The 27,713-nt window shown below is 44.1% G+C and overlaps 1 protein-coding gene across 1 annotated transcript in view; it reads right to left on the bottom strand.

The window, feature by feature from the left end:
* Nucleotides 1–27,713, bottom strand: part of LOC121278115 (dynein heavy chain 8, axonemal-like) — a 1,831,678-nt gene that overhangs the window by 1,136,677 nt on the left and 667,288 nt on the right. Inside the window, exon 29 of the mRNA XM_041188200.1 lies at nt 16,237–16,363. Within this exon, the coding sequence (XP_041044134.1) occupies nt 16,237–16,363 (127 nt within the window). The remainder of the gene's footprint in view (nt 1–16,236; nt 16,364–27,713) is intronic.

Below are 27,713 nucleotides of genomic sequence, written 5' to 3'. Positions count from 1 at the left end.
CTCTAACACCTTCCCCACACAGACGTCAAGCTAACTGGTCTCTGGTTTCCTGTTTTCTGCCTCCCTCCCTTCTTGAATAGAGGGGTTATATTTGCTACTTTGGAACCTTTCCAGAATCTAGTGAATTTTGGAAAATTAAAACCAACGCATCTGCTACCTCATTGGCCACCTCTTTTAAGACCTAGGATGAAGTCCAGCTGTATCCGGAGACTTGTCAGCTGCAGCTCCATCAGTTTGCTTAGTATTGCTTCCATAATGGTTGTAATTTCAACAAGTTCCTCTCACCCCTCCACCTCCCAATTAACAGCTATTACTGGAATGAATTTTGTATCCACTATGAAGACAGCAGCAAAATATTTGTTCATTTCATCAGCTATTTCCTTATTATCTACTATTAACTCCCCATTCTCACTCTCTGGAGGACCAACACCCACTTTACCCACTCCTTTCTTGTTTAAATTCCTGTTGACATTGACTGTTCATCTGGATGATTTTCCTTCTCCGGGGAGTGTCGCTCCCATGGCACTTGTTGCCATTGTAACTGTTGTTGTTCCATTGCAGTTGTTGGGGACACTTGAACCTCTGGGATTGATGGCAGTTTTGTACTCAATACAGCTTCCTCCTGACCGGCCGAATACTGTGAAGGAAGAGTATCATGCTGTGAAGGAGCAACTTCACTAGTTGTCCATATATGCCTGTGGTTGCGCCGGTACATTTGGTCATTCACTTCCACCGCGTTCGATTGAGGTGACAATTACTCTATCCATGTCCCAAGTTCCCACGTGGGCTGACTCCTGTTGAGGGCTTTGAAGATTTGTACCCCAACTGCCTCTGTAAATGCTCAGCTCTGGTAATGGTTTGGCAGCCTTGTCAAACTGATCTTACTACACAAGTGCCAGGCAATGACCATCTCCAACAAGAGAGAATCTAACCAACATCCCTTGATGTTCAATGGCATTCCCATCATTGAATCCCCCACTATCAACATCCTGGTGGTTACCATTGACCAGAAACTGAACTGGACTAGCTATAGATATACTATGGCTACAACAGCAGGTCAAAGGTGAGGAATCCTGCGACGAGTAACTCACCTCCTGACTCCCCAAAGCCTGTCCACAATCTACAAGGTGCAAGTCAGGAGTGTGATGGAATAGTTCCCACTGGCCTGGACGAGTGCAGCTCCCACAACACTCAAGAAGCTTGACACTGCCCAGGACAAAGCAGCCACTTGATTGGCACCACATCCACAAACATTCACTTCCTCCACCACTGACGCACAGTAGCAGCAGTGTGTATCATCTACAGGATGCACTACCGGAATTCACCAAGGCTCCTTAGGCAGCACCTTCCAAACCCACGAGCTTTACTATCTAGAAGGACAAGGGCAGCAGATAGATGGGAACACCACCACCTGGAAGTTCCCCTCCACGTCACTCACCATCCTGACATGAACATATGTCACCGTACCTTCACTGTCACTGGGTCAAAATCCTGGAACTCCCTTCCTATCAGGACTGTGGACGTACCAACAATACATAGGCTACAGCAGTTCAAGGTAGCAGCTCACCACTACCTTTTCAAAGGCAACTAGAGATGGGCAATAAATGTTGGTCCAGCCAGTGAAGCCCACATCCTGTGAATGAATTAAAAAAAACATCGTTTCACTCATGCCTGGTACTCCTTCTGGTTTCAGTAGCTTTTTTGCTATTGCAAGAGTAGTTTGCATGTAGCAAAGACATTTGTCTTTGGGCAGAACTACTTTTCATGCCTTCAGTCAGTGTGTTTCTCCACTCAAGGATTGCCTTGTCAATGTTTATGCTAGATTTGCTCGATTTCTTGATGGTTCCTTAGGTGATTTTCACTGCGGCCTCAGCCTTTCCATTTGTCTGGGAATAGTTTGGAGATGATAGGTAGTGCTGAATTTCCCAATCCTTTGTGAATTATAAATTGTCACTCATCACAATGTCTGGAATACCATACCGACTGAAGTGTGCTTTCAAGCATTCTACTTTTTCTCCTGTTGTTGTTGAAGTCAGCTGGCCTAGCTCTCAGTTTCATCCATGGTTTGTCTGGGATGTCATGAGTCATCAATGGCTCTCTAGCTTCTTTCGCTTGGTACTCTTTACAAGCACTGCACTGGCCAATGTGGTCTTTAATTTCATTGCTCATGTTTAGCCAGTAGAGCGTTTCTCTTTTCACTATTTTCTTTGTACAAGATGCCATCTTGGGCTGTCAGTTAATCATGGTATGCCCAGTATGCTCTTGTGACTACAGGTGTGTCCTTGATGCTCTCAGGCCATCCTTTCATCACTATTTCTTGTAGAATGATGTTGGGTAGTTTGCTTGATTTGAGCAAGGTGCTTGTCTGTCAAATTCAATGTCTTTGTAGGGTTGATGACTTTCAGATCATATCTAGCTAATGATTCAAGTTGAATTTAGAAGATTTCACATTCTATTGTAGCATCCTCAACTTTCTTTATGGGGAGCGCTGCTTGTATGTCCCGGTCAGGTTTTTTTTTATATATTCGCTCATGGGATATGGGCGTCACTGGCTAGGCCAGCGTTTATTGTCCATTCCTAACTGCCCTAATTCAGAGGGCATTTAAGAGTCAACCACATTGCTGTGGGTCTGGAGTCACACGTAGGCCAGACTAGGTAAGGACAGTAGATTTCCTTCCCTAAAGGACATCTGAACTAGATGGGTTTTTACAACAATTGACAATAGTTTCGTGGTCATCATCAGACTTTTATATACGTCTGCTGTGCTGGGATTTGAACCTAGGTCCCCAGAGCATTACTCTGGGTCTCTAGATTACAAGTCCAGCGACAATACCACTATGCCATCACCTCCCCGAGAATCTTTGGAAACAAAGTACCATTCTTTGCAGAAGCTCTGGAGCAGATACTAACGGTTTAAGAAAGATTTTATATGTGGAAGGGACTGAGTTTCCAAGAGGTGTGAGAACAATGGGACTGAGATGAAAAGAAAAAAGTGATTTTAGAGCTGCTTTTGAGCTGGAGCTATAGAGAGAGCTGGAGATAGCTGGAGCTCTTTGAGCTCTTGAACTATAGCTGGTGCTCTGGACTAGGAGAGGTTGCACTTTAAATCATCATCCAGTCAAGCCAGAAAAGTCTTGGGCTGGAGCAAACAGTTTTACTCTGAAGTGGATTCAACCATAGAGATGGCTCTTATTGAAGCTACAGCAGGTTGACGTGTAATATTACTGGATTTCATAGTAGATATCTATAAGGGAATGTTGCCTGGAAGATGTTTACTTGGGGGATTGACCAAGTAGTGAGTTTTTGGGGGACGATTGTAAGACTAACATTATGTGTAATTGTCATCTTGTGTGCTAAAGCTTTCTTTTATTCTTGTTAATAAAACTTTTATTTTTAATATTTTAAATCGCAAAAGTGTTACTGGACCTCTTACTGCTGAGATCGGTACATTCTTTTCTCGTTTTCAGAACACAAAAAAAAGGTTTTGGCATGTAAGCCAAGTTTCCCTCTGTGATTTGTTTTGTGCAGCAACTAACATGGTCATAACACATGGCATAGTTATATGACAACAAAAAGCCAGATGTGACATCAGACGGATTACCTTTCAAAACCCAAATAGAGAAAGGTCTGAGACTCCGAGAGCAGCATGAGAGGGGAGTTCTCTGAGAGTTCAAAAGCTGTGTGAAAGGAGAGAGGCCCAAAAGTTTGAAACTAGCCCAGGTGTGAGAGGCCCCAGAATTTGAAAGCATCATGAGGGGAAAAGCACTGCAATTCATCAGGGAAGGAGGAAGTACCTTGCCACGTTGTTCGAGGAGGTGATCAGGCACCTTAGTTTCGGGTATGCTGATTTGCTTAGTGGTCAGGAACAGGAGGCAGTGACAGCGAGTGAGGTAAGTAATGGGATAGAGAAGTTAGAAGAAGAGGAACCTCAGCCTCTACAATTGCCCAACAGGTTTGAGGTTCTTGCAAATTAGTTGGATGAAGGTGGGGGCTGCAGAGTGCATGAGCAAACTGACCATGGCACTGTGGTACAGGAAGCCATTCAAGTGGGTGGAGTTAGTAGTATTGTAGTGGTAGTAAGGACAGTATAGTCAGGGGATAGAGACAGTTCACTGTAACTGAGAGTGGAGCATCCAGACGACAATGCTCCGTGCCCAGTGCCAGGGTTCAGGATATCTGTTCTGGGCTGGAGAGGAACTTGCAGGGGGAGGGGCTGATCCAGTTGTCATGATCCACGGAGGTACCAAGGACATAAGTAGAACTAGGAAAGAGGCTCTGCTGAGGGAGTATGAGCAGTTAGGGACTAAATTAAAAAGCTGAACCTGAAAGGTAATGACCTTTGTATTATCATCTGAGCCACAAGCAAATTGCCACAGGGTAAATCAGAATGGAGAGTTAAATGTGTGGCTGAACGATTGATGTGGGAGAAATATGTTTCAATTCATGGCGCCCTAGCGCCAGGACTGGGGAAAATGGAAGCTGTACCGTTGGGATGGTCTTCAACTGAACCTTGCTGGGACCAGTATTTTGGTGAGTCATACACTAGAGTGGTAGGGAGGGCTTTGAACAAATTAGTGAGAGCAAGGAATCAAGTTTGGAAGAAGTGATAAATTAAATAGAGAAGACAAGGCAAGAGAGCAATGTAGCAATAAAACAAATGGTGATCAGAGCATGACAGAAAGGAACAGAGTGTACAAACCTAAGCATGCAGCAGCAAATATGGCTGGAGGTTGCAAAAATAGAAAAAGACTAAAGGCTCTGTATCTGAATGCACTTGGCATTCATAACAGAACAGATGAATTGATAGCACAAATATGAATAAATATGTATGTTCTGATAGCCATTACCAAGACATAGCTGCAACATGACAAACTGGGATCTGAATTCTCAAGGGTATATGGCATTTAGGAAGGACAGCAAGCCAGAAAATGGTGAAGGGGTAGCTCTTTTAAATAAGAATAACTTGGTACAAAAGAAAGAGATGGTCTCCGTTCTGGAGGTCAGGAAACAGAATTGGTTTGGGTCAAAGTGAGAATTAGTAAAGGCAAGAAGTCACTTGTTGGGGTGGTTCATAGGCCCCCTAACAGTAATCACACACTGTATGATAAGGTATACAGGAAGAAATAATGGGGTCTTGTGAAAAAGGTACAGCAATAATCATGGGTGATTTTAATCTACATTTAAATTAGATGAATCAGATTGGCAAAGGTAGCCTGGATGATGGGTTCATAAAGTGTTTTTGGGATTGTGTCCCAGAGCAGCAAGTTCTAGAGCAAAACAGAGAGTAGGCCATTCTAGACTGGTAATGTGCAATGAAACAGTATTAATTGACTATCTCAAAGGGAAGGTGCCCCTAGGTAGCAGTGATCATAATATGATTGAATTTCACATTCAGTTTGAGGGACAGAAGAGTGGATCGCAGGCCAGTGTTTTATAAATAAGGGCAATCATGAGGGCATAAAGACAGAAATTAAGCGGTATGTCAGCAGTGATGCAGTGGCAGACATTTAAGGAGATAATTCAGAATATTCAGAATAGAAACATTCCAGTCAGAAAGACTCCAAGGGAAGAATGCACCATCCTTGAAAGTTAAAGATAGCATCAAATTGAAAGAAAAATTATATCATTCTGCAAAGATTAATGGCAGGTCAGAAGATTGAACAGAATATAAAGAACAACAATGAATGTCCAAAAGTCAAATATGGAGGGGGAAATCAGAATAAGCGAGAAAGGTAGCTAGAAATATAAAAACAGATAGTAAGAATTTCTACAAGTATTTGAAAAGAATAATATTAAGCAGCAAGAGCATTGGTCCACCACAGAGTGAGAATGGGGAATTAATAATGCAAAAATAAGGAAATGATGGATGAATTGAACAGAAACTTTGCATCTATCTTCACTGTAGCAGATATATGTAATATCACAGAATGACAGAATCACAGAATCACAGAGTGCAGAAGAGGCCCTTTGGCCCATCGAATCTGCACCAACACATGAGAAACACCTGACCTACCTACCTAATCCCATTTACTAGCACTTGGCCCATAGCTTTGAATGTTATGACGTGCCAAGTGCTCTTCCAGGTACTTTTTAAAGAATGTGAGGCAACCCGCATCCACCACCCTCCCAAGCAGTGCATTCCAGACCGTCACCACCCTCTGGCTAAAAAAGGTTTTCCTCACATCCCCCTAAACCACCTGCCCCTCATCTTTAATATGTGTCCTCTCCTTACTGACCCTTCAACTAAGGGGAACAGCTGCTCCCTATCCACCCTATCCATGCCCCTCATAATTTTGTACACCTCAATCAGGTCACCTTCTCAGTCTTCTTTGCTCTAGTGAAAACAACCCAACTCTATCTAACCTCTCTTCATAACTTAAATGTTTAATTCCAGGCAACATCCTGGTGAATCTCCTCTGCACCCCCTCCAGTGCAATCACATCATTCCTATATTGTGGTGACCAGAACTGCACATAGTACTCCAGCTGTGGCCTCACCAAGGTTCTATTCAACTGCAACATGACCTCTCTACTTTTGTAGTCTATGCCTCGACTGATGAAGGCAAGTGTTCCAAATGCCTTTTTCACCACCCCACTAACATGCCCCTCCACCTTCAGAGATCTATGGGCACACCTGCCAAGGTCCCTTTGTTCCTCAGAACTTCCTAGTGTCATGCCATTCATTGAATATCTCTTTGTCAAATTACTCCTTCCAAAGTGTATCGCCTCACACTTTTGAAGGGTTAAATTCCACTGCCACTTATCTGCCCATTTGACCATCCCATCTATATCTTCCTGTAGCCCAAGAGACTCAACCTCACTGTTAACCACCTGGCCAATTTTTGTGTCATCCAAAAACTTACTAATCCTACCCCCCACATAGTCATCTACATCGTTTATATAAATGGCAAATAATAGGGGACCCAGCACAGATTCCTGTGGTACACCACTGGACACGGGCTTCAAGACACTAAAGCAGCCTCCTGTCATCACCCTCTGTCTCCTACAACTAAGCCAATTTTGAATCCACCTAATCAAATTACCCTGTATCCCATGTGCATTTGTCATCTTTATAAGTCTCCCATGTGGGACCTTGTCAAAGGCTTTGCTGAAATCCAGATAAACTACATCAACTGCACTACCCTCATCTACACACCTGCTCACCTCCTCAAAAAATTCAATCAAATTTGTTAGGCATGACCTCCCTCTGACAAAGCCATGCTGACTATCCCTGACCAAACTTTGCCTCTCCAAGTGGAGATAGATTCTCCTTCAGGATTTTTTCCAATTGTTTCCCTACCACTGACATGAGACTCACTGGTCTGTAATCCCTGGCTTTTCTCTACAACCCTTCTTAAATAGCTGAAACACATTAGATGTTCTCCAGTCCTCCAGAACCTCCCCTATGGCCAGAGAGGGATTAAAAATTTGGGTCAGAGCCCCTACGATCTCCTCCCTTGCCTCCCTTAGTAGTCTGGGGCACAAATCATCCGGACCTGGAGATTTGTCCACTTTTAAGCCTGTCAACACCTCCAATTCCTTGTCACTCCCGATATCAATTTGTTCAAGAACCTTGCAGTCCCTCTGCCCGAGTTCCATACCTTCATCCTCATTCTCTTGGGTGAAGACGGATGTGAAGTATTCGTTCAGCACTCTACAGATGTCCTCTGGCTCCACCCATAGATTGCCCCCTTGGTCCCTAATGGGCCCCGCTCTTTCCCTGGTTAACCTATTCCCATTGATATACTTATAGAATATCTTGGGATTTTCCCTAATTTTACCAGCCAGGGCTTTCTCAGATCCCCTCTTTGCCCTCCTAATTGCTTTCTTAAGCTCTACCCTGCACTTTCTGCACTCCACTAATTCCTCTGCTGATTTTCTCTCCTTGAACCTGTGAAAACCCTCTCTTTTCTTTCTCATTGTATCCTGAATATCTCTGGTCATCCACGGTTCTCTGGGCTTGCTATCACCCTAGAGGGACCATGTTGAGCCTGTACCCTCCCCATTTCCTTTTTGAATGCCCCCCACTGCTCTTCTGTCGATTTCCCCACAAGTAGCTGCTCCCAGTCCACCTTGGCCAGGTCATGCCTTATTTTACTAAAATCCGCTCTCCCCCAATCCAAAATATTTTTTTGCAACTTGTCTATTTCTTTGTCCATTACAAGGTTGAATTGTACCATGTTGTGTTCGCTATCACTAAAATGCTCCCCCCCCCCCCCCCCACCCCCGCCACCACCTCACCTGTCACCTGTTCTGCTTCATTTCTCAGAATTAGGTCCAACCCTGCGCCGTCCCTTGTTGGACCTTCTACACATTGGCCTAAAAAGTTCTGTACACATTTCAAGAAATCCACTCCATCCAAGCCCTTAACACTATGTCTATCCCAATTAATGTTGGGAAAGTTGAAATCAACGAATATAATTACCCTATCATTATTGTTTTTACACACCTCCACTAATTGTGCACATGTTTGCTCCTCAATTTCCTGCTGACTATCTGAGGGTCTATAATAAACATCTAACAATGTGGCTGCCCCTTTTTTATTCCTAAGCTCTGCCCACAAAGTTTCATTTGATGCCCCCTCCAAGATATCATCTCTCCTTATTGCAGTAACTGACTCCTTAACTAATATTGCAATGCCTCCTCCTCTTTTACCCCCTTCCCTGTCTTGTTTGAAGATTCTATATCCCGGAATGTTGAGCCGTGGATGCTCCAAGTGTCCCCAGCCACTGTTCCAGCTCTGAAACCCGAGTTTCCAGGAGCTGCAGCTGGACACATGTCCTGCACACATGCTGGTCCTGGGCACTGGAAATGTTCCCGGCTTCCCACATGGAGCACAAGGCGCACACCACAGCTTTGAGCGCTCCTGCCTGACTTATCCCTTTAAATTAAACCTTTTAAATCAATTACTCTAGGGCCCTTTTTTCCTGATCCTAGTTACTACAGAATATACAGACTATAAACCACAAAAAGACTTTAAACTATAAGCAATAAAAGTAGTAAATACTTACCCGACCTTACCCACTACTTACCAGTTATTTCTCTCCCTTGTAGCCTCTACTGCTGCAGCAGGGCAAGACTACTCTTTGAAGATTTAAGAAGTTGGCTGGCAAAGAAAAAATGCAAAGAGCACCTTTTTCCCTCTGCACTGAATTCCCACAGTGCACCAAATTGCCAATGCCCACACTCATTCTGGCTGTGTCTCACTTAGGATGAGATCTCTCCACTGGTCCCAGAAATAATTGTGAATCAGAAGGTAAAAGGGAGGGAGAAACTAAAACCAATTGCAATCACCAGGAAAGTGTGCTAAAGGCTGACAAGTCCCTAGGTCCTGATGGACTTCATCCAAGGATCTTAAAAGAAGTGGCTGCTGATAAAGTCGATGCATTGCTTTTAATTTTCCAAAATTCCCTAGCAGGGAAGATGATGGAATCTATTATTAAGGAGGTGATAGGAGGGTCTTTGAAAATCTCAATGCAATCAGGCAGATTTGTGAAAGGAAATCATATTTGACTAATTTATTGGAGTTGTTTGAGGAAGTACAAGCAATGTGAATAAAGGGGAAACTGTGAATGTGCTGTACATAGATTCCCTGAAGGTTACTATGAAAAATGAAAGCTCATGGTGTAAGGGCTAAAAGATAACATGAATAGAGGATTGGCTAGCTAATAGGAAACAGGGAGTGGACATAAATATGTCATTTTCTGGTTGGCAAGATACAATGAGTGGACTGTCACAGGGTTCAGCGTTGGGATCTCAACTATTTACAACTAAAATCAATGACTAGGATTAAGATAGGTAGGAAAGTAAGTTGTGAAAAAGTTATGAGGAATCTGCATCAAGTCCAGTAGGCACTAGGCTTATGCTAGAGTGCTGCCTTCCATTCCCAAAGTGGCTACTTGAAGCTTTGGCTGCTGATCTATTCAAGGAATAGCGGCTGGTGATACATGAAGATTGCAGGCCCAAGGCTGTATGCAGACCTTGCCCTTGATGTCACTGCTTGTAAAGGCCTTTTCAAGCACTGGCATGGTATTAAGGGACAGGAGATATGCGCTTAGTTCCCTTTGCTTGGAACTTACTCTTGCTGGAACTTTGCAGCTATCACTGTGTCCTGGTCATCATCAGGCTTCTTCAAATTTTTGCTCTTTCAGGTCCATAACACCCAGCAGCTAACCACGTAAATGCTGTGGCCCTTCGATATCTGCGGCACCTAGGAGTGACTCAGGATGTAGGAGTCATGGGAACTCCCAGGGTATCTGACGCAAATGTGCATGGTGTGCCTCTGATGATTTCACACCAGTTGAAAGTTGAGGAAGTGGAATCCTTTCCTGTTAATGAAGATCAGAGGCTGCTGCCATGGATGTCTTAAAGCGACATGTGTGCAATCGATTGCACATTGCAATCTAAGAAAGCCTGAAATAGCCATGAATCCAAGAAATCTAGCAGCCTAGCTAATGTCATCCATTGTGAACTTCACATAATCATGAGCCTTACTGTGGAGGGCATCCATCATCTCCTTGATACATTTATATGATGAGGATTGAGTGATACCACATAGGTCCCCTGTGGATCCCTAGAACGAGCCGCTTGCAAAAAAAATGATTGTGGTGGCCTACCAGTCCATGTGGCGTTAGATCCTCCTGCACAATGTGGCAGATATGAGCCACCACATCTCTAAGCCAGCATAGAGGTGCTCGACACTGTCTCTCACTCATCTCCAAATAGAAAAGGCATCTTCGGTAGACTTGTGATCGTGCCAGTCTCCTTCATGGTATGTGTCTGACTTCCTCATCCTCTGATTCTTCTTGGGGCTCCCCTGGACTAAAGACCTCAAGCCGAGGCTTCCATCGAAGCTGAGCCAGGCAGCGCCGGGCCTTTGTTTGCCTCCTCTATCAGAGCACTGTCATCAAGAATGCAGCATTGAGCACAACCTCCATCCTGCAATCCTCCTTCTTCTTATGTACAGAGAGATCCAACTGATTAATGAGAAATGCCCAACTATAGTGGACCTCCTAACCTCAACCAGAAAGCCACTGTCATGCTCTAGTGATACATCTGTGCTACTCTTTCCCTGTTCCAGTCTTGTAGCTGAGATGCTACCTCACAGATCTGGGTGCCTAAGGTGCCATCCCAGGAGCTACATATCTCAATCCCATTGAGATTACAATATATAATATGCTATATTCACCCTCATCAAAGCTGCTCACATGATGCCTGATTTGGTACACTGATGATGCCAAACTTTCACTTTTGGAATAAGTGGATGCCCTTTGGCCTGTGAAACATGCCAATTGGGCAATGCACTTTACAGGGTTTCAGTTCTCATCTTGCAGATATCCAGCAGCTGAGCTCCGTTAATTGTTGGCCTCATCTTCCTTTATTACATTCCTCTCTTTAAATGCTCACATTGATTGCTTTAAATGTAACCTCAACAGTTCTTGCAATCTCATGTTAAAGCACACCATATGTCAGTGGTTCCAAATCTACATTCCCAATAAAGTTCTACCAGGAGAGGATTCACCTCCATGTTGGGAAACTGAGAAGTTTGAGGGTGCCGCCTGTAAGGGCCCCTGAGGCCAGCAGTGGACTCCTCCCACACTGACTAAAGCCCCCCTGTGGAGAGTTTTTATCAATTTCAATTTTAAACTGCATCATTACTACAGGGTCTCAAGATGGTGGTGCTGCATTTCTACTTTGAGACCAGATTCGACCCTCCCCCAATGCCATTCATGTCCCCTCCCCCCCAACTACATTTTTCCCATTAGTTGGTAGCCTACAGAATTGACTGAACCCTGTACCTTTATTGTTTCTTAGTTTGACCTAAATAGATTCTCCCCTTGATCCCTCTGGGGCATACTCTTTTCAGTACTATAATATTTTCCTTAATCAATACTACCATCCCTCCTCCTTTTATTCCTTCCCTATCTTTCCTGAACACCGTGCATTCAGGAATGTTTAGTACTCAGTCCAGCCCTTTTATGAGTCTGGTCTCTTCTAAGTTAAATATTTATTGACTGTAGAATATTATTTATTTATTTCTAATGCTAACTGATTCAACTTTAATGCTAACTTGTGATTAACGGATGTATTTAATTTTCAATTCTGTTCATTGCTCAGCTTAACATACTATTGCATCCATGAATGATTTCAGTTTAATTATTTATTTATAAATGATAGGTTGTTTCCCTTGCTATATATATTAATTGCTTTTATATTATGTTACGTGCCCCTTAATCTACAATCATGCAGGAATCTTGCCTGTTTTATCCACAAACTTAAGCCAAGACCAAGTCTGGTAGAATTTCTGAGACTGCAGCTTTGCTCCTCACCATTCTGTCATTTGCATACTGCAACCATTTGAGGCTGGCTAATGTGATTGGGATTTAATATGTGCTTTTAGAATATGTAAATCTGATGCATCTAACATGAACCCCAAAATCTAGTTTGCAATGGCAGCAACGCAGTGATGAATAGTGTCAAAAGGCCAAATGGTGAGTGGAATTTCAGTGAAGCCACACCCACTCAACACTCATGAACTGCCCATTCCTGGAGGTCTGTCTTCAATTCATTGACTAACGCTGTTTTGAAAGAAGTTGTCACCCCCCGATACTGGCCAGCCTTCATTCACCAACAAAGCTCATCCTCTCCATTACTCCCTGACTAATCCTTACCCCCTGAAAATGCTCATTCTCCCCTCCCTCACACCCAGATCGTGTTTAACCACCCTTCCTCACTCCCTGACAATGCTGACCCCCTTCCTCAACTCCCAAAAACTCTCACCCCCACTTCCTTACCCTTCTATTAATGCTCATCCCCTTCCCCACCCTCCCCTCACACTCCCAACAATGCTCACCCTCTCCTTCAACCGACGACAATGCTCAAACCCCTCCCTCCTCCAAAAATACATCCCCCGCCAGTGCTTACCCACCCTCACAGCCGCACTCCCTGACAATGCTGATTCTTCCAACATTGACCAAACAGGAGCCAAGGTTTCCAGGAGGTGAATCAGGAGGGATTGCTGGTGAACATTGTCTGGAGAGTGAGGGAGTTGGGGGGAAGGGAAGCTGGGAAGGGGTGAACATTGATGGGTTTGAGGGAAGGGGATGGTGAACATTGCCAGGAGGGGAGTAAATGTTGCCAGTAAGGGGTGAAAATTGCAGGGAGTGGAGTGAACATTGTTGTGGTTGCCATTGTGCTTTGACACTCCAGCTTATTCACTTATGCTTCTCAGCAGGCTTTACGCCTGATATGAAAAGTTCTAAGAAATTTCATGTAAAAACAGCATAAGTACAGAGCAAACATCCCAAGAATCCATGGTTCTAGCCATCTCATCTCACAGTTGCAATGAATCATGCAGCAGTCCGGGCAGGGTAAAATCAACAATCAGAAGCTTAAAGTACCCACATAAGTACCACACAAGTGCACACAACAGGACTTCTTCAGGGTCCCAAGATGCATCAGCAACTTAACATGAGTCATTCGACACTCCCCTTACAGGAAGACTCGGGCCTATGTCTTTATTGCACAGAACCAAATGTTGAATTTTTTTTCTGTAACAACTTATAAAATGAAAAAGTGCTTAATCATGGCCAAATGATAACAGAACAATCTGGCAAATGGAAGGAGAGGAAAGGAGGTAGGCTAAAATTAAGACAATGAGGTTGTCCCTTTCGTGGGGGTCACAATATTGTTAATTTAGCAAATATAAATTGGGAAACAACCATAGAAGTTTTCTTTGTGGGAAATAACTGATTTGGATCTGCACCTGAAAACCAATCAGAAAAACAAAATACTGTAGCTGCTGGAAATTAGAAATAAAAATAGAAAATGCTGGAAAAGCTCAGCAAGTCTAGCAATATATGTCGAGAGAGAAATAGTTAACATTTTAAGTCCAATATGTCTCTTATTATGAATAATGCAATATAGAATATTAATTTGTAATGTCATCAGTTGGATATAAATATATCAAACTTTTTGAAAAGAACATTTTGTGCTAAACAAATGACTCAGGCCTACAGCAGTTACTAAGTTGCATTTATAAAGGTCACAAGCCACTTTACAGAGTTTATGGATTTTAACTAATAGACAGGGACTGTCACAGGGTCAGCAGGGGAAACAGTCTTATCCACTCTCTCTCTCTGAAACCTCTTATAACAAAGCTGATCCTTGTTTGTGATGTGAAAACCACCAGAAGACCTCATTGCTGCAAACCAGGAGTCATTAATTGAGGATTCCAACTCAACATCACTAGTTTCAAGAGAAAAGAGTATCAACTAAAGGACCAGCAGCCACTGTGGAAAGTTATTCTCCAGCTGTGAACAAGCACTTAGACAATCCATGAATAGTTTTTCTGACTTTACCACTTTTTTACGTGGCCATGTTTTAACATCTGACACTCTATAAAGTTTTATTTCTTTTTGCGCACGCCTGGGGAAGTTGCATGTGTGTTCTTTGCATTAGTGGGAAATTAGACATGTTCGTACATTTCAAACCTCTTTTCTGAATAATTTCTGTATCTTTGCCTGAGTGAGTTTTAATAATAAAACAAACTCCTTACTAGTTTACTCAAGGAATCTGGCTGGTTTAATTCTTTTACCGAGTTATACAGTTAAATATATATTGAATTGACAATATCACATTACATTTTTAAAAATTCAAGCTCTGTCATAATCAACCCAAGAATGGGACAAAGAGAGGAGTCAGCTCACCCCTCCTAACCTAGCTATAACAGTTATTCGAGAGCTTACGTCTGGCATTGAACCCACAAATGAACGCGAGTAATGGGAAGTGGGAACTAAATTAATCTCAAGACATGATTTTAAAAGCCAATACCCTTTTCTTGTGCGCTACAGGGATTCCATACTAACCAAATTGTCCATTTTTGTGTTTTTAGAACAAAGCAAGCAAAATCACTTGGAGTAGTTTAAAGGCATTGTCCACTGACAAATTAAAAAGTCTGAGATAGAATTTCGACCAAAAGCTTGGAAACAAGAAATTCAAAAGCAAGTGGCCAGCAATCTTGAAATTGAATTGGAGAAGTCAGAGATAAGTGGAGAACCAAAAACAGATAAAATAGCTTTATCAAAAAAAAAACAGCTGGAACAAAAGAGGCTAGAGCTAGAATTCCAAAGGGAAACGGAGGAAGAGAAAGAGAAGAGAGAGAAGAGGAAAGAAAAATATCATTTCAAAGAGAAAAGGAAGAGAGGTAGAGAGAGGAAAAGGGAAACAAGAGGCAGGGACAGAGGGAAGAAGAAGAGGTTCAATTAAAATAGCTTGGACTAAAAGGGGAGACTCTCCCTAGACTCAGGGCTAAATGTGGAGCCGTTTATATTTGCCCAAGCAATCACAAAACTTGAGCAGAGGGACATACAGGTATTTTTTATTTAATTTGAGAAGATTGCAAAGCAAATAAAATGGCCTGCAGAAAGCTAGATGATGCTAATGCAAAGCACATTAACAGGCAGAGCCCAGGAGGTTTATGCCATGCTTTCTGAGAAGGCCTCCACAGATTATGAGATGGCCAAAAAGGCTATCCTCAGTGCTTATAAGTTAGTGCCTGAAGCTTATAGATAGAAATTTTAAAACCTCCGGAAACAGCCCAAGCACACTTACATTGAGTTTGAGAGGGTCAAGCTTTCAACCATTGGATGTGGGTACTCAAACTAGAGACCAGCTATGAAAGGCTAAGAGAGGTAATTCTCCTCAAAAAGTTTCACACCTCACTCCCTACCTCTGTAAGAATACACTTGGACAACCAAATGGCAGCTGAGGTGGCTGATGATTATGAGCTTGTCCACAAACCCTTCCCCCAAGGGAAATATTTTTTCCATCACAACTCACAAGACCGAGAAGGATAGATAGGAGGGTGAACATCCAGGGGCAAGAAGGAAACACGGGGTTGGGGGAATGGCTCTCCTCAGGCCGAAAAGAAAGGTGTTGAGAGTAGGAGGGATACCCAGGAGCTTATCTCCGAAAGAGGCAGTTACAAGCACCAGGAATTTACGGTTCCGAAGTCAATAGACCAATGGTCTATCAAATTTTCTGTCCTGCCCACGACAATTCCCTCCACAGGCAGGACTGGAAAATCCCGGCAAAGGCAAGCTCAGGGATCCTGGCTCAAGTGATTTTTTTTCACACATGGATGAGACATTAAGAGTTTTTATGTGCATGTTGAATGAAGCATGAAGAAAAATCTTAAACAATCTTATTTAATGAGTAAACCTTACTTAGCTCTTACCTGTATTCAGTTCAATAAAGTCTACTTTAATAGTGGAGCTGATTTCCTCAATGTCTTGTTCAAAAGCAGCATAATACTCTATTTTTGTTCGGAGCTCATACAGACTGGGATTATTACCCATAAATTTCTATGTAGAAATGATTGGAAAGAAATTTTAAATTAAAAGTAACCCACAAAATATTTTCAGATGTTACATTTAAAAGACATATAATTTGCTGAAGATGGATATTTTTTTATAAAAAATCAGAAAATCAGAAAAAAATCAAACAATTGAAATCCTTAGATCTTCTTCCCCCCAATGTAATGAATTCAAACATTTTAAACTTTCCACTTATGATCAAATGCAGAACACCTTTTCAAACAAAACTCCATGAGCCCTACTTTCAGACCTTAAGAAGCATTAGTCAGCTACACAGGTGTAAGAGTACTGTCAATGCCAGGTAGTGGCAGTAAACTGAGGGCGGAATCATCCAGATTTACACTAAGTGCTTTACCTACCAGTTGGGGCAGCAGGTTTTCACGCGTATTGTCCCAAACCTGCTACATTAATTATGCACTCCTGGGAAACATGCCTCACATGGCAGGTGGGCTCTCATTTGCCTGCCTGCCATCACCAGCCACTACATCAGGCCGGGTGCCACTTTTAAGTTCAGCCGCAAGCACACCTCTCAATGCTTCTCGACCACCACTACTGCATGGAAGACACGGCCCTGAAACTGAAGAACACCGCAGCCCCCAGGTTCAGCGATGAGTCCCTCGAGCATCTTTTGGATACCGTGGAGGTCCGCCGGGATGTCTTCTACCCCCTCTTTGGCTGCAGGATGGGCAGCAGCTAACCTGGGTTGGGAGCCGGTGGCAGCAGTGATCAGCGCAAATGCCCTTCAAAAGAGGACAGCCACCCAGTGCCACAAAAGGATGAATGATTTTCTTTGTTCCACCAGGTTAAGTCACTCATCTCATCATGCTCAACTCTCACACTCACAAACCCATCACACATCCAGAGGGTCCTCACTCATTGTTGGTTCAAGGGACATCATCATTCACTCTCTCACGCACACCTTCAGTGTCCTCATCCCATCCATAGAACCACTCACCACCCACACACGCCAGGCAAACATCATCTGGCCTGGCAGGTATCCCACTTACACTCTCTCCATCTTTCTTCATGTAGGACAAGCTGGCACAGAACAAGAGAGGTGTGGTCGCAGACCAGTGGAGGAATGCTTGAGATCAAGGCCCTCACCAACTTTGAAAACAGAACCATCCAGCTGGCCAGCAACAATCTGGACTGGTCCTGTGATGACGGTGAGGTCGGCGGTGCCCTACCAAATGAGGGTCCAGCAGTGCAACATCCATCAGACAATCATGCTGTGAATGATGTGTCCTGTTTCACTGGCCACTGCCATGCACTAATTATCTCCCCTTGCTTCTGCAGGCACAACTAGGAAACAGAGAAGAGAATCCATGACCCAGGACCTCCAATCAAGCCCCAAAGACACCTTGGAAGAGGAATCTGAGGGTACCCTCCTTGAAGTCCAATCATATCGCTTACCCACGCCCTCCACCAGCGCAGACACACACCTCAGTGGGACATAGCTTTAGAATAGCCTCAGGGTCACAATCTGGAGAGAATATCACATTGTCTGATCCACAGCAGGGACTTCCCAGGTGTCCGGCCTTTGGAGGACTGCTGGAGGCCAGAGGTTTGCTGAATCCCAGTCAGGCGATGAGCCTTTGGACTCAGTCATGTCACAGTTGCTGAAGCTGCTAAGGCAAGCCCGGGAACATCAGGAAGGGGTGTCAGCTGCACTCCTCAGGTTGCAAGGCACAATGGAGGAGTCCATCCACCTTCAGACAGACAGCGTTGGCATGCCAATGCACCAAGGTCAAAACTGGTATGATGGCAGCTGCCATGGAGACCTTGGTTCAGAAAGTCAGTCCTGCACGGCTGCGTGGGCTCAACTCCATTGCTGAGGCCATAGTTGGCCTCCAACAGTGTGTACGCAAGAGGGGTGCTGGGCAGCTCGATCTTACTCTAGCTATCCCTTTGCCCAAAGGAGTCAGCCTGGGGCCCTCGGGCACCCATAGGGAGGAGGATCAGCAGGTGCACACTCCAGGGCCATCCACCCAGGTGACTCTAAGTGCCCGACTATTTTTCCTGTGACCTCAGCCGCTTCAACTCCATAGGCTGAGGAGGTGCCACTGCCAGACAACAAGACCTGAAAGCAGGCCGGGTCCTCCAAGCCTTGAGCCTCCAGGGGATGCATACCAAGGTCATCATAGACAGGGTGCTGTAGTCAGCAGGCTGCCTCCACCTCTGCTATGGATGTACAGGGAGCACCAAGATGTAGTGACAGGGTAGGGAGGTTAAGAAGAACTAACTGCACAGTCTGAGCATGTGTTAATCACTATGTGTTCACCCTTGTCAATAAACTCCCAAGAATGTCTCCCTGCCTATGGCTCCTTGTTCTGATGAGCAGTGTTCTTGTCACTCACATGTGAAACCTTTCTGCACAAGATAAAAGGCAGGTGTCTCAGTCCAGGGCCTCTTCCATGTGCTCTATGCAGCCTCCGGATGTAGTGATGTTCTGGCCTCACATGCCCTGGAAACATTGCTGATGCCTGCACTTTGACAGTGCTTGTCATTGCTGCCAGAATGTAATGGGCAGGTGCCACAGAGTTCTCTCATTCTCTCAGTGTACTCTCAGTACCTTTAAGGTGGGGCTGGCCCCCATCTCTTCAGCATCTGTGACCAGTGACACTGTGCTCCTGAAGGGCACAGGTGCTGAAGGCAGACAAAGGATCAGGTGCTTCTAGAGTTTCATGGCTGCAGCTCTATGATATGACCCTGATCACAGAGTGCAAGTGAGCTGCCCTAGGCCAGACAGGAGTCAGGCATTCTCAGAGGCTATGTAAAGATTTATGGAGTGACCTCACTGCATGCTGTCATCAGAGTGTCCCTGCAGCGGTTCAAGAAGGCAATTCACCACCACCTTCTCAAAGGCAACTAGAGATGGGCAATAAATGCTGGCCAGCCAACGAAGCCCACATCCCATGAATGAATAAAAAAAATATCCTCCTGCAATGAAGCAACTGTTAGGGCCTCTACTGCATCTCCATGACAGGGGCATTCTCAGAGTGGGTATTCATGCTGCCATAAGCCAGACTGGAGTCAAACATTCACAAATGCGATGTGAGGATCTATTGGGTCACTTCACTGCATGTCGTCACCATCCTTCACAAATCTAGCCTCCCGAGCCCGCCTGCCTCAACTAGCCAGTGCGAAGGCCTCATACCCACCATCGTCACCTCCAAGGACCTCCTCACTCTCATCCCCATCAGCAACCTCCTCATAGGAGGAAATGTGCAGCTCCTCCATCTCATCCTCAGCCAGCCCATCTCCCTGTTGGAGTGCCAGGTTGTAAAGGGCACAACAGATGATGATGATGCATGACACCCTCTGCAGACTGTATTGCAGGGCTCCACCACACCAAAACCTCATCTTCCCGATGGTCTGCTCCACTGATTTGTGAGCTCCTTCCTGATGGTCTGCTCTACCAAGTTCTGAGCTCCATTATACCGCCACTCTGCTGCAGTCTGAGGCCACCACATGTGTGTCATCACCCAAACTGGAGTCAAACTGCGGGTAAGCCCTTGTCTCTGAGGAGCCATCCCTGCAGCTTCTGTGAACCCTGGAAGACCCTAGGGATCTGTGACTGACTGAGTGTGTAGTAGTCGTGCACAATCCCTGGAAACAATGCACACACCTGCAGGATGCATTTCTGGTGGTCGCACACCAGTTGCGCATTCAGTGTGTTGCGACAAAGATCTGAGCACCACATGAGTATAGTCGATCGCATCCTGAACCTGTGGGAAACCTGAGATCTGGACGAACCCAATCGCTCTTGCATCCTGGCTGTCCTAGTCCTGGGCAATATGCACAAAGTTGTGTGTCCTCGCAAAGATGGCATCAATGACCTCAGGGATGCATTTGTGGGTGGCAGCTTGTGAGGTCCAACAGAGGTCACCTGCGGAGACCAGAAAGGAGCCACTGGCGTTGAAATTAAGTGGTCACTTACACAGCCATTGGCAGTGGATGCCCCCCATGTCCCTGTGGTGCCAAATCCTACAGTAAATGACAGATGTGACCCACCAGTTCCCTAGACATGTGCAATCTTCAGCGACACAGGTTCTTAGTCATCTGCAGGAATGAAAGGTGGCATCTATTGACCCTGGGTGTCGCTAGGCGCCGACCATCGACAACTTGCTGTGGCTCTTGGGCGGCATGTGCTGAAGCCCCAGCCTCCCCCTTCTCCCTGAGGTTTCTGCTCCTGCCTCTGTGCAGCCAGGAGCCTCAATTGCTCTCTCCTCCATTGTCTTCATGCTCTGTAGGCTATCAGGCACACAGCTAGCTCACCAAGCTCCATGATCCTGATGCACTCCTCCTGCAGGATGAAAGGGAGAGATACGTGGTTAGTATGGGTATACTAAGAACATGCCCTGGTTAAGTGTGACGGCCCCTTAATGCTTCTCGGAGTCATCTCAATGGCAGGGCTATCCTTGACTCTCACCTCCACCCCCCGCCATCAGTCACCTCAACTGCAGGGCTGTCCTTGGGCCCCCCCACTTCCACCAGTCACATCAACAGCAGAGCTGCCCTTAACCCTGACTCCCCAGCGTCACTGAAGCTTGAAGTCCAACAGGCAATCCTGGCGGGCACTGCACAGCATTACTGTGCACTCACCTCCAAGTTCCCTTCAAAGTGCAGGCCACCAAGTGCATGCCTAATATGTGCTGCTGTGAAACTTGTCGGTGTGCTTTCCCGCTGATGTGGACGGACGATTCCGGCTGGCTGGCCTGATAATGATATGCTGATGTATTATTATGAGGTTCCCCATATTCAATGGCGGGAAACGAAGCCCACCATAGGCGGGCTAAGCTGATGACCGCGAACTGCTTTCCCACCATTGTAAAACTGATCGTGCCATATTGTCCACTCACGCCACTGATCACGTCCTACACCGGCGGGCATGGAAAATTCTGCCCTGAGTGTTGAAATTATTCAAACATGCTATTTGTGCCCACATCCCAGGAGCAAATTAAATAAACAGCAGTACAAATTAAACATGTGACCTAAGTAAGCATATGACAAATAGGTGGTTTATGTTGGCTGCAGCAAAGAATCCAGAGGTGAGATGCAGTTGAGCTCTTTTCAGGAAAGAAAACGTATCTAAAGTCTCAAAGGTACTCAAATCTAAAAGCTGATAGAACCTTTAACATCGTAAGATGCCCCAAGGTGCTTCACAGGAGTGTTAACAAGCACAATTTGACGCTGAGCCACATAAGGAGATGGATAAGCAAAAGCTTAGTTGAAGAGAGAGGTTTTAAGGATGCTCTTTAAGGAAAGAAAGATATGGAGGATTAGGAAGGAATTACCAAGAACAGGGTTTAGGCAGCTGTATGGATGGCTGCCCACGATGAAACTATTAAAATTGGTGATGTGCAAGAGGTCAGAAGTAGAGGAGCACAGAAATCTTGTAGGATTTTAGGGCTAGAAGAGGTTACAGAAATACAGAGATGTGAGGCAATAAAGGGATTTGAAAACAAGAATGTGAAATTTAAAACTGAAACATTGCTGGACCAGGAGCCAATTTAGATAAGCAAACACAGAGCTGATCAGCGAATGAGACTGTTGTGAGTAAGAAAATAGGGAACAGAGTTTTGGATGATCTTTTCTTTTGGAGGGTGGAAGATAGAGGCTGGCTATGACAGCTTTGGAATAGTCAAGTCTAAAGTTAGCATAAAAATAGATAAGACTTTCAGCAGAGGATCTGCTGAAGTCAGGCAGGAATATGGCAATGTTATGGATGTAGAAGTATGAGGTCTTAGTGATGGCACAGATATGTGGTCAGAAGCTCATCACAAGGCAAATTATGACACTGAAGTTACAAACAGTCTTGCTTATCCTGAGAAAGTTACCATTAAGATTAATGAACTCGATGTCTACGGGGTGGAAGTTTTGATGGGGACCAAAGAGAATGGTTTCAGTCTATGTTATGACCATAGCCAATGTTATTTGCTGAGCAAGCCAGATCCCAGAGGGAAACCTGTCTGACTGATCATAACATTATTTTTGCATTTGGAAATGAGGGGGAAAGCAACTGATCCCAGAAGCATAGAACTCCAGTAACACCTTTAGGATTTTAAAACATTAAAAGATTTATCAACAAGAAGAAAAAAAAAACTTAAGCACATAAAACTAAAGTTACCTTGCGTCAAGTCCCTTATAGATTGTTAACTATAAAAACCCAGCAATATTACCCCAATGCAAAACTGCTGTCACTTTAGGAAAGGTATACCACACATCATAGGTCTGCACTGGAGTGCTTTGTTTGGCTGCAGTAGAGAGCTTCAGTTGGAGATTGTTAACTGGAGAGTTTAAGGGTTAGATTAATTCTAAAGTCTAGTCTTTCTTTAATTTGGCAATTAACTAAAAGTTGCTATTAGTGTTCGAAGAAGGCGAGTTTTAGGCTGGAGAGGAGAGGCCAGTGAGAGTGGCATAAAAGAGCGTGAGAAACAGAGGCTGAGACCAGAAAGGAGAGGCCAGTGAGAGCAGTATAAAAGGGCAGGAAAAAAAGAGGCCAAGACGGGAGAGGAGAAGCATACCCTCAGTACCTTCAGGAGGTAGAGTACAAAGTAATGTCATGATTCAAAGTGTGAAGCAGCGCAGGTGGGGCAGCTGATTGGTAAGTAGGGTCAGGTGAGTACTTCTACTTCTACTTTTTCTACTAATTAAACTGCTGCAGTCCATTAGCTTAAATAAAATAAGGTGAGGACTTTGGACTGTAGTGGGAATGTTTGGAGTGGAATAAGGTCCCTAGCGTAGTTAGTATTCTTTAAAGGGAGTAATTAATGTGCTTAATCTAAATGGAAGTCATGTCAGCAGAGCTCACACCCGTGATATGCTCCTCCTGTGCTATATGGGAAGTCATGGGCACAGTGTCCATGACGACCATGTGTGCAGGAAGTGTGTCCAGCTGCAGCTACTGACTAACCGCATTTCAGAGCTGGAGCTGCAGGTGGATTCACTGTGGAGCATCTATGATGATGAGATTATCATGGACAGCATGTTCAGTGAGGTGGTCACACCGCAGATAAAGACTGAACAGGCAGAAAGGGGATGGGTGATCACCAGGCAGAGTGGAGGAAGGCAGGTAGTCCAGGAGTCCCCTTTGGCTGTTCCCTTCTCTAACAGACATACCCTTTGGATACTATTGGCAGAGGTGACTTCTCAAGGGAAAGCAGCAGGAGCCTAGTCCATGGCACAACGGGTGGCTCTGCTGCACAAGAGGGGAGGAAGAGGCTATAGTGATAGGGGATTCAATAGTAAGAGGGACAGGCAGGCATTTCTGTGGCCGCAAAAGAGACTCCAGGATGGTATGTTGCCTCCCTGGTGCCAGGATCAAGGATGTCTCAGAGAGGCTGCAGGTCATTCTGAAGGGGGAGGGTGAACAGCCAATGGTCGTGGTACATTTTGGCACCAACGACATAAGTTACAAAAAAGGATGAAGTCCTACAAGCTGAATATAGGGAGTTAGGACGTAAAATAAAAAGTAGGACCTCAAAGGTAGTGATCTCAGGATTACTACCAGTGCCGCATGCTAGCGAGGGTAGAAATAACAGGATATATCGGATGAATACATGGCTGAAGAAATGGTGTAGAGGGGAGGGATTCAGATTCCTGGGACATTGGGACCAGAACTGGGGAAGGTGGGACCAGTACAAGCAGGATGGGTTGCATCTGGGCAGGACTGGGACCAATGTCCTTAGGGATGGGGGGGGTGGGGGGGGCACATTTGCTAGTGCTGATGGGGAGGGTTTAAACTAGAATGGCAGGAGGATGGGAACCTGAGCAGGGAGACAGAGGAAGGGGAAACAAGAATAGAAATGAAAGACAGAAAAGTAAGAAGCAAAAGTGGAAAGCAGGAAAATCAAGGGCGAAAAACAAATGGGGTAATAGTGCAAAATAAAGCTAAGATGACTAACAAGGTTAAAAAGACAAGTCTAAAGGCATTGTATATTAATGTGTGGAGATTCACAATAAGGTAGATGAATTAACAGTGTAAATAGATATAAACGATTATGATATAGTTGTAATTATGGAGACATGGCTGCAGGGTGACCAAGAAAGGGAACTGAACATCCAGGGGTATTCAATATTTAGGAAGGACAGACAAATAGGGAAAGGAGGTGGGGTAGCATGTTAGTAAAAAAGGAAATCAATGCAATAGTGAGGAAAGATATTGGCTTGGAAAATCCATGATGTGGAATCTGATTGGGTAGAAATAATAAACATTGGTAGGGTTGTCTATAGGCCCCCAAACAATAACAGAGATGCAAGAGAAGACATTAAACAGGAAATGAGAGATGCATGCAATAAGGGCACAATGGTAATCATGGGTGACTTTAATCTACATTTAGATTGGACAAATCAAACCAGCTATAATACAGTGGAGGAAGATTTCCTGGAGTGTGTAAGTGATTTTTTTTAGACCAATACGCTGAGCAACTAGAGAGCAGGCTATCCTAGACTGGGTATTGTGCAATGAGAAAGGATTAAGTAACAAGCTTGTTATGTGGGGTCCCTTGGGGAAGAGCGACCATAAAACGATAGAATTGTCCATTAAGATAGAGAGTGAAGAAGCTGAATCTGAAACTAGGGTCCTGAATCTATATAAAGGGAACTACGAGGAAATGAGGCATGAGTTGGCAATAATGGATTGGGGAACCTTATTAAAAGGATTGACGGTGGATAGGTGATGACTAACATTTAAGGAGTGAATGTATGAATTACAACAATTATTCATTCCTGTCTGGTGCAAAAATAAAACAGGAAAGGTGGTTCAACCATGGCTTACAAAAGAAATTAGGGATAGTATTAGATCCAAAGAAGATCTTTGGAAATAAAATTGCCAGCAAAAGTAACAAGCCTGAGGATTGGGAGCAATTTAGAATGCAGCAAAAGTGGAATAAAAAAGATTGATCAAGAAGGGAAAAATGGAGCATGAGAGGGAACATAAAAACTGACTGTAAAATCTTCTATAAATGTGTGAAGAGAAAAAGATTAGCGAAGACAAACATAGGCCCCTTACAGTCAGAAAGGGGAAAATTATAATGGGGAACAAAGAAATGGCAGAAGAATTTAACACATCTTTTGGTGCTGTTGTCACAAAAACAGACATAAGTAATTTCCCAGAAATATTAGGCAACCAAGGGTCTAGTAAAAGGGAGGAATTGAAGAAAATCAGTAAAATTAAAAAAAATGGTGCTGGAGAAATTAATGGGGTTAAAGGCTGAAAAATCCCCAGGGCCTGATAATCTATATCCCAGAGTACTAAAGGAAGTGGACCTGGCGATATTGGATGTATTGGTGGTCATCTTCCAAAATTCTATAGGCTCTGGAGCAGTTCCTATAGATTGGAGGGTGGCAAATGTAATGCCACTATTTAAAAAAGCAGGGAGAGGTAAAACAAAGAATTACAGACCAGTTAGCCTAACATCAGTAGTGGGGAGAATGCCATGGTATATTTCAAAAGACGTGGTAACAGAACACTTGGAAAGCATTAACAGGATTAGACAAAGTCAGCATGGGTTTATGAAAGGGAAATCATGTTTAATGAATCTATTGGAGATTTTTGAGGATTGTAACTAGTAGAATAGATAAGGGAGAACCAGTGGATGTGGCGTATTTGGATTTCAAGAAGGTTTTTGATAAGGTCCCACATAAGAGGCTAGTGGGCAAGTTTAAAGCATATGGGGTTGAGGGTAATATATTGGCATGAATTGAGAATTGGTTAACAGACCAGAAACAGAGAGTAGGAATAAATAGGTCTTTTTCCAGATGGCAGACGGTGACTAGTGGTGTACCGCAAGGATCAGTGCTTGGACCCCAGCTATTCATGAAGTATATAAATGACTTGGATGAGGAAGCCAAATGCAATATTTCCAAGTTTGCTGATGACACAAAACTGGGCGGGATTGTTAGTTGTGAGGAGGATGCAAGGAGGCTTCAGGGTGATGTGGACAAGTTGTGTGTGTGGGCAAACACATGGCAGATGCAGTATAACGTAGATAGATATGAAGTTCCATTTGAAAAACAGAAAGGCAGAGTATTATTTAAATAGTGATATATTGGGAAATGTGGATGTATAAAGGGAAATGGGTATCCTTGTACACCAATCAATGAAAGTAAACAGGCAGGTGCAGCAAGCAATTAGGAAGGCAAATAGTATGTTAGCCTTCATTGCAAGAGGATTTGAGTTCAGAAGTAGGGATATCTTACGGCAGTTATACAAGGCCTTGGTGAGACCACACCTGGAGTATTATGTGCAATTTTGGTCTCCCTACCTAAGAAAAGATATAATAGCCATAGAGGGAGTGCAGTGAAGGTTCACTAGGCTGATACTGGGGGTGACAGGACTATCATATGGGAAGAGATTGGTTCAACTGGATTTACTAGAGTTTAGAAGAATGAGAGGGGATCTGATTGAAACGTATAAAATTCTAACAGGGCTAGACAGATGCAAGGAGGATGTTTCTCCTGGTTGGGATGTCTAGAACCAGGGGCCACAGTCTCAGGATACGGGGCAGGCCATTTAGGACTGAGCTGAGGAAACATTTTTTACTCAGAGGGTGGTCAACCTGTGGAATTCTCTAACACAGAAGACTGTGGAGGCCGGGTCACTGAGTAGATTCAAGAAAGAAATTGATATTTTCTTGGATATTAGGGGCATCAAGGCATCAAGTGGGATTATGGGGTTGAGATAGAGGATCAGCCATAATCGCATTGAATGGCAGAGCAGGTTTGAAGGGCTGAATGACCTACTCATGCTCCTAGTTTCTATGAATCCTCAAACACTTCCAATCTGCTGTGGAAATCCAAAGAAGTTCAGAAAACAAGCTGTTTTCTGAAACAAGCTTTTCTGGTTTGACTGGATGGCTGTTTCAGATTTCACACTTTCTCTCAGCATATCTATGGTCTCAAGACATCGCCTCCACACAGCCACCATAACTCAGCTCAACATCTTTCCTTAACTATCCTTTTCCCCTTTCATCATAGATGCCATTGTCCTTAGCACCCCTTTGAACTCAACTTTTCCAAAATACAAAAATCTTTCACGTTTTCCAATTGCCTCAGATCAAATAAAATTTAATAACCTCCCCTTGTTTACTGATGAAAACTGTGTAAGTTTTAAAAGTCCCTGAAACTCCCCTTTGAAATTTGAGAACTGAAAAGCCAAGTCCCTACTTATCGCCTAATGTAATTTTTTAAAGCATAAACTATTTATTTGTAAATCCAACTTCATCATAACCTCTCAATACAAATGCATGCATTTAGGGGAGGCGATGGTGTAGTGATATTGTCACTGGACTAGTAATCCCAGGGTAATGTTCTTGTGGGAATCTGGGTTTGAATC

Source organism: Carcharodon carcharias, chromosome 5 (genome assembly GCF_017639515.1).
Source record: "Carcharodon carcharias isolate sCarCar2 chromosome 5, sCarCar2.pri, whole genome shotgun sequence".
Taxonomy (NCBI): Eukaryota; Metazoa; Chordata; class Chondrichthyes; order Lamniformes; family Lamnidae; genus Carcharodon; species Carcharodon carcharias.
This window is presented reverse-complemented; position numbering and strand designations above follow the sequence as displayed.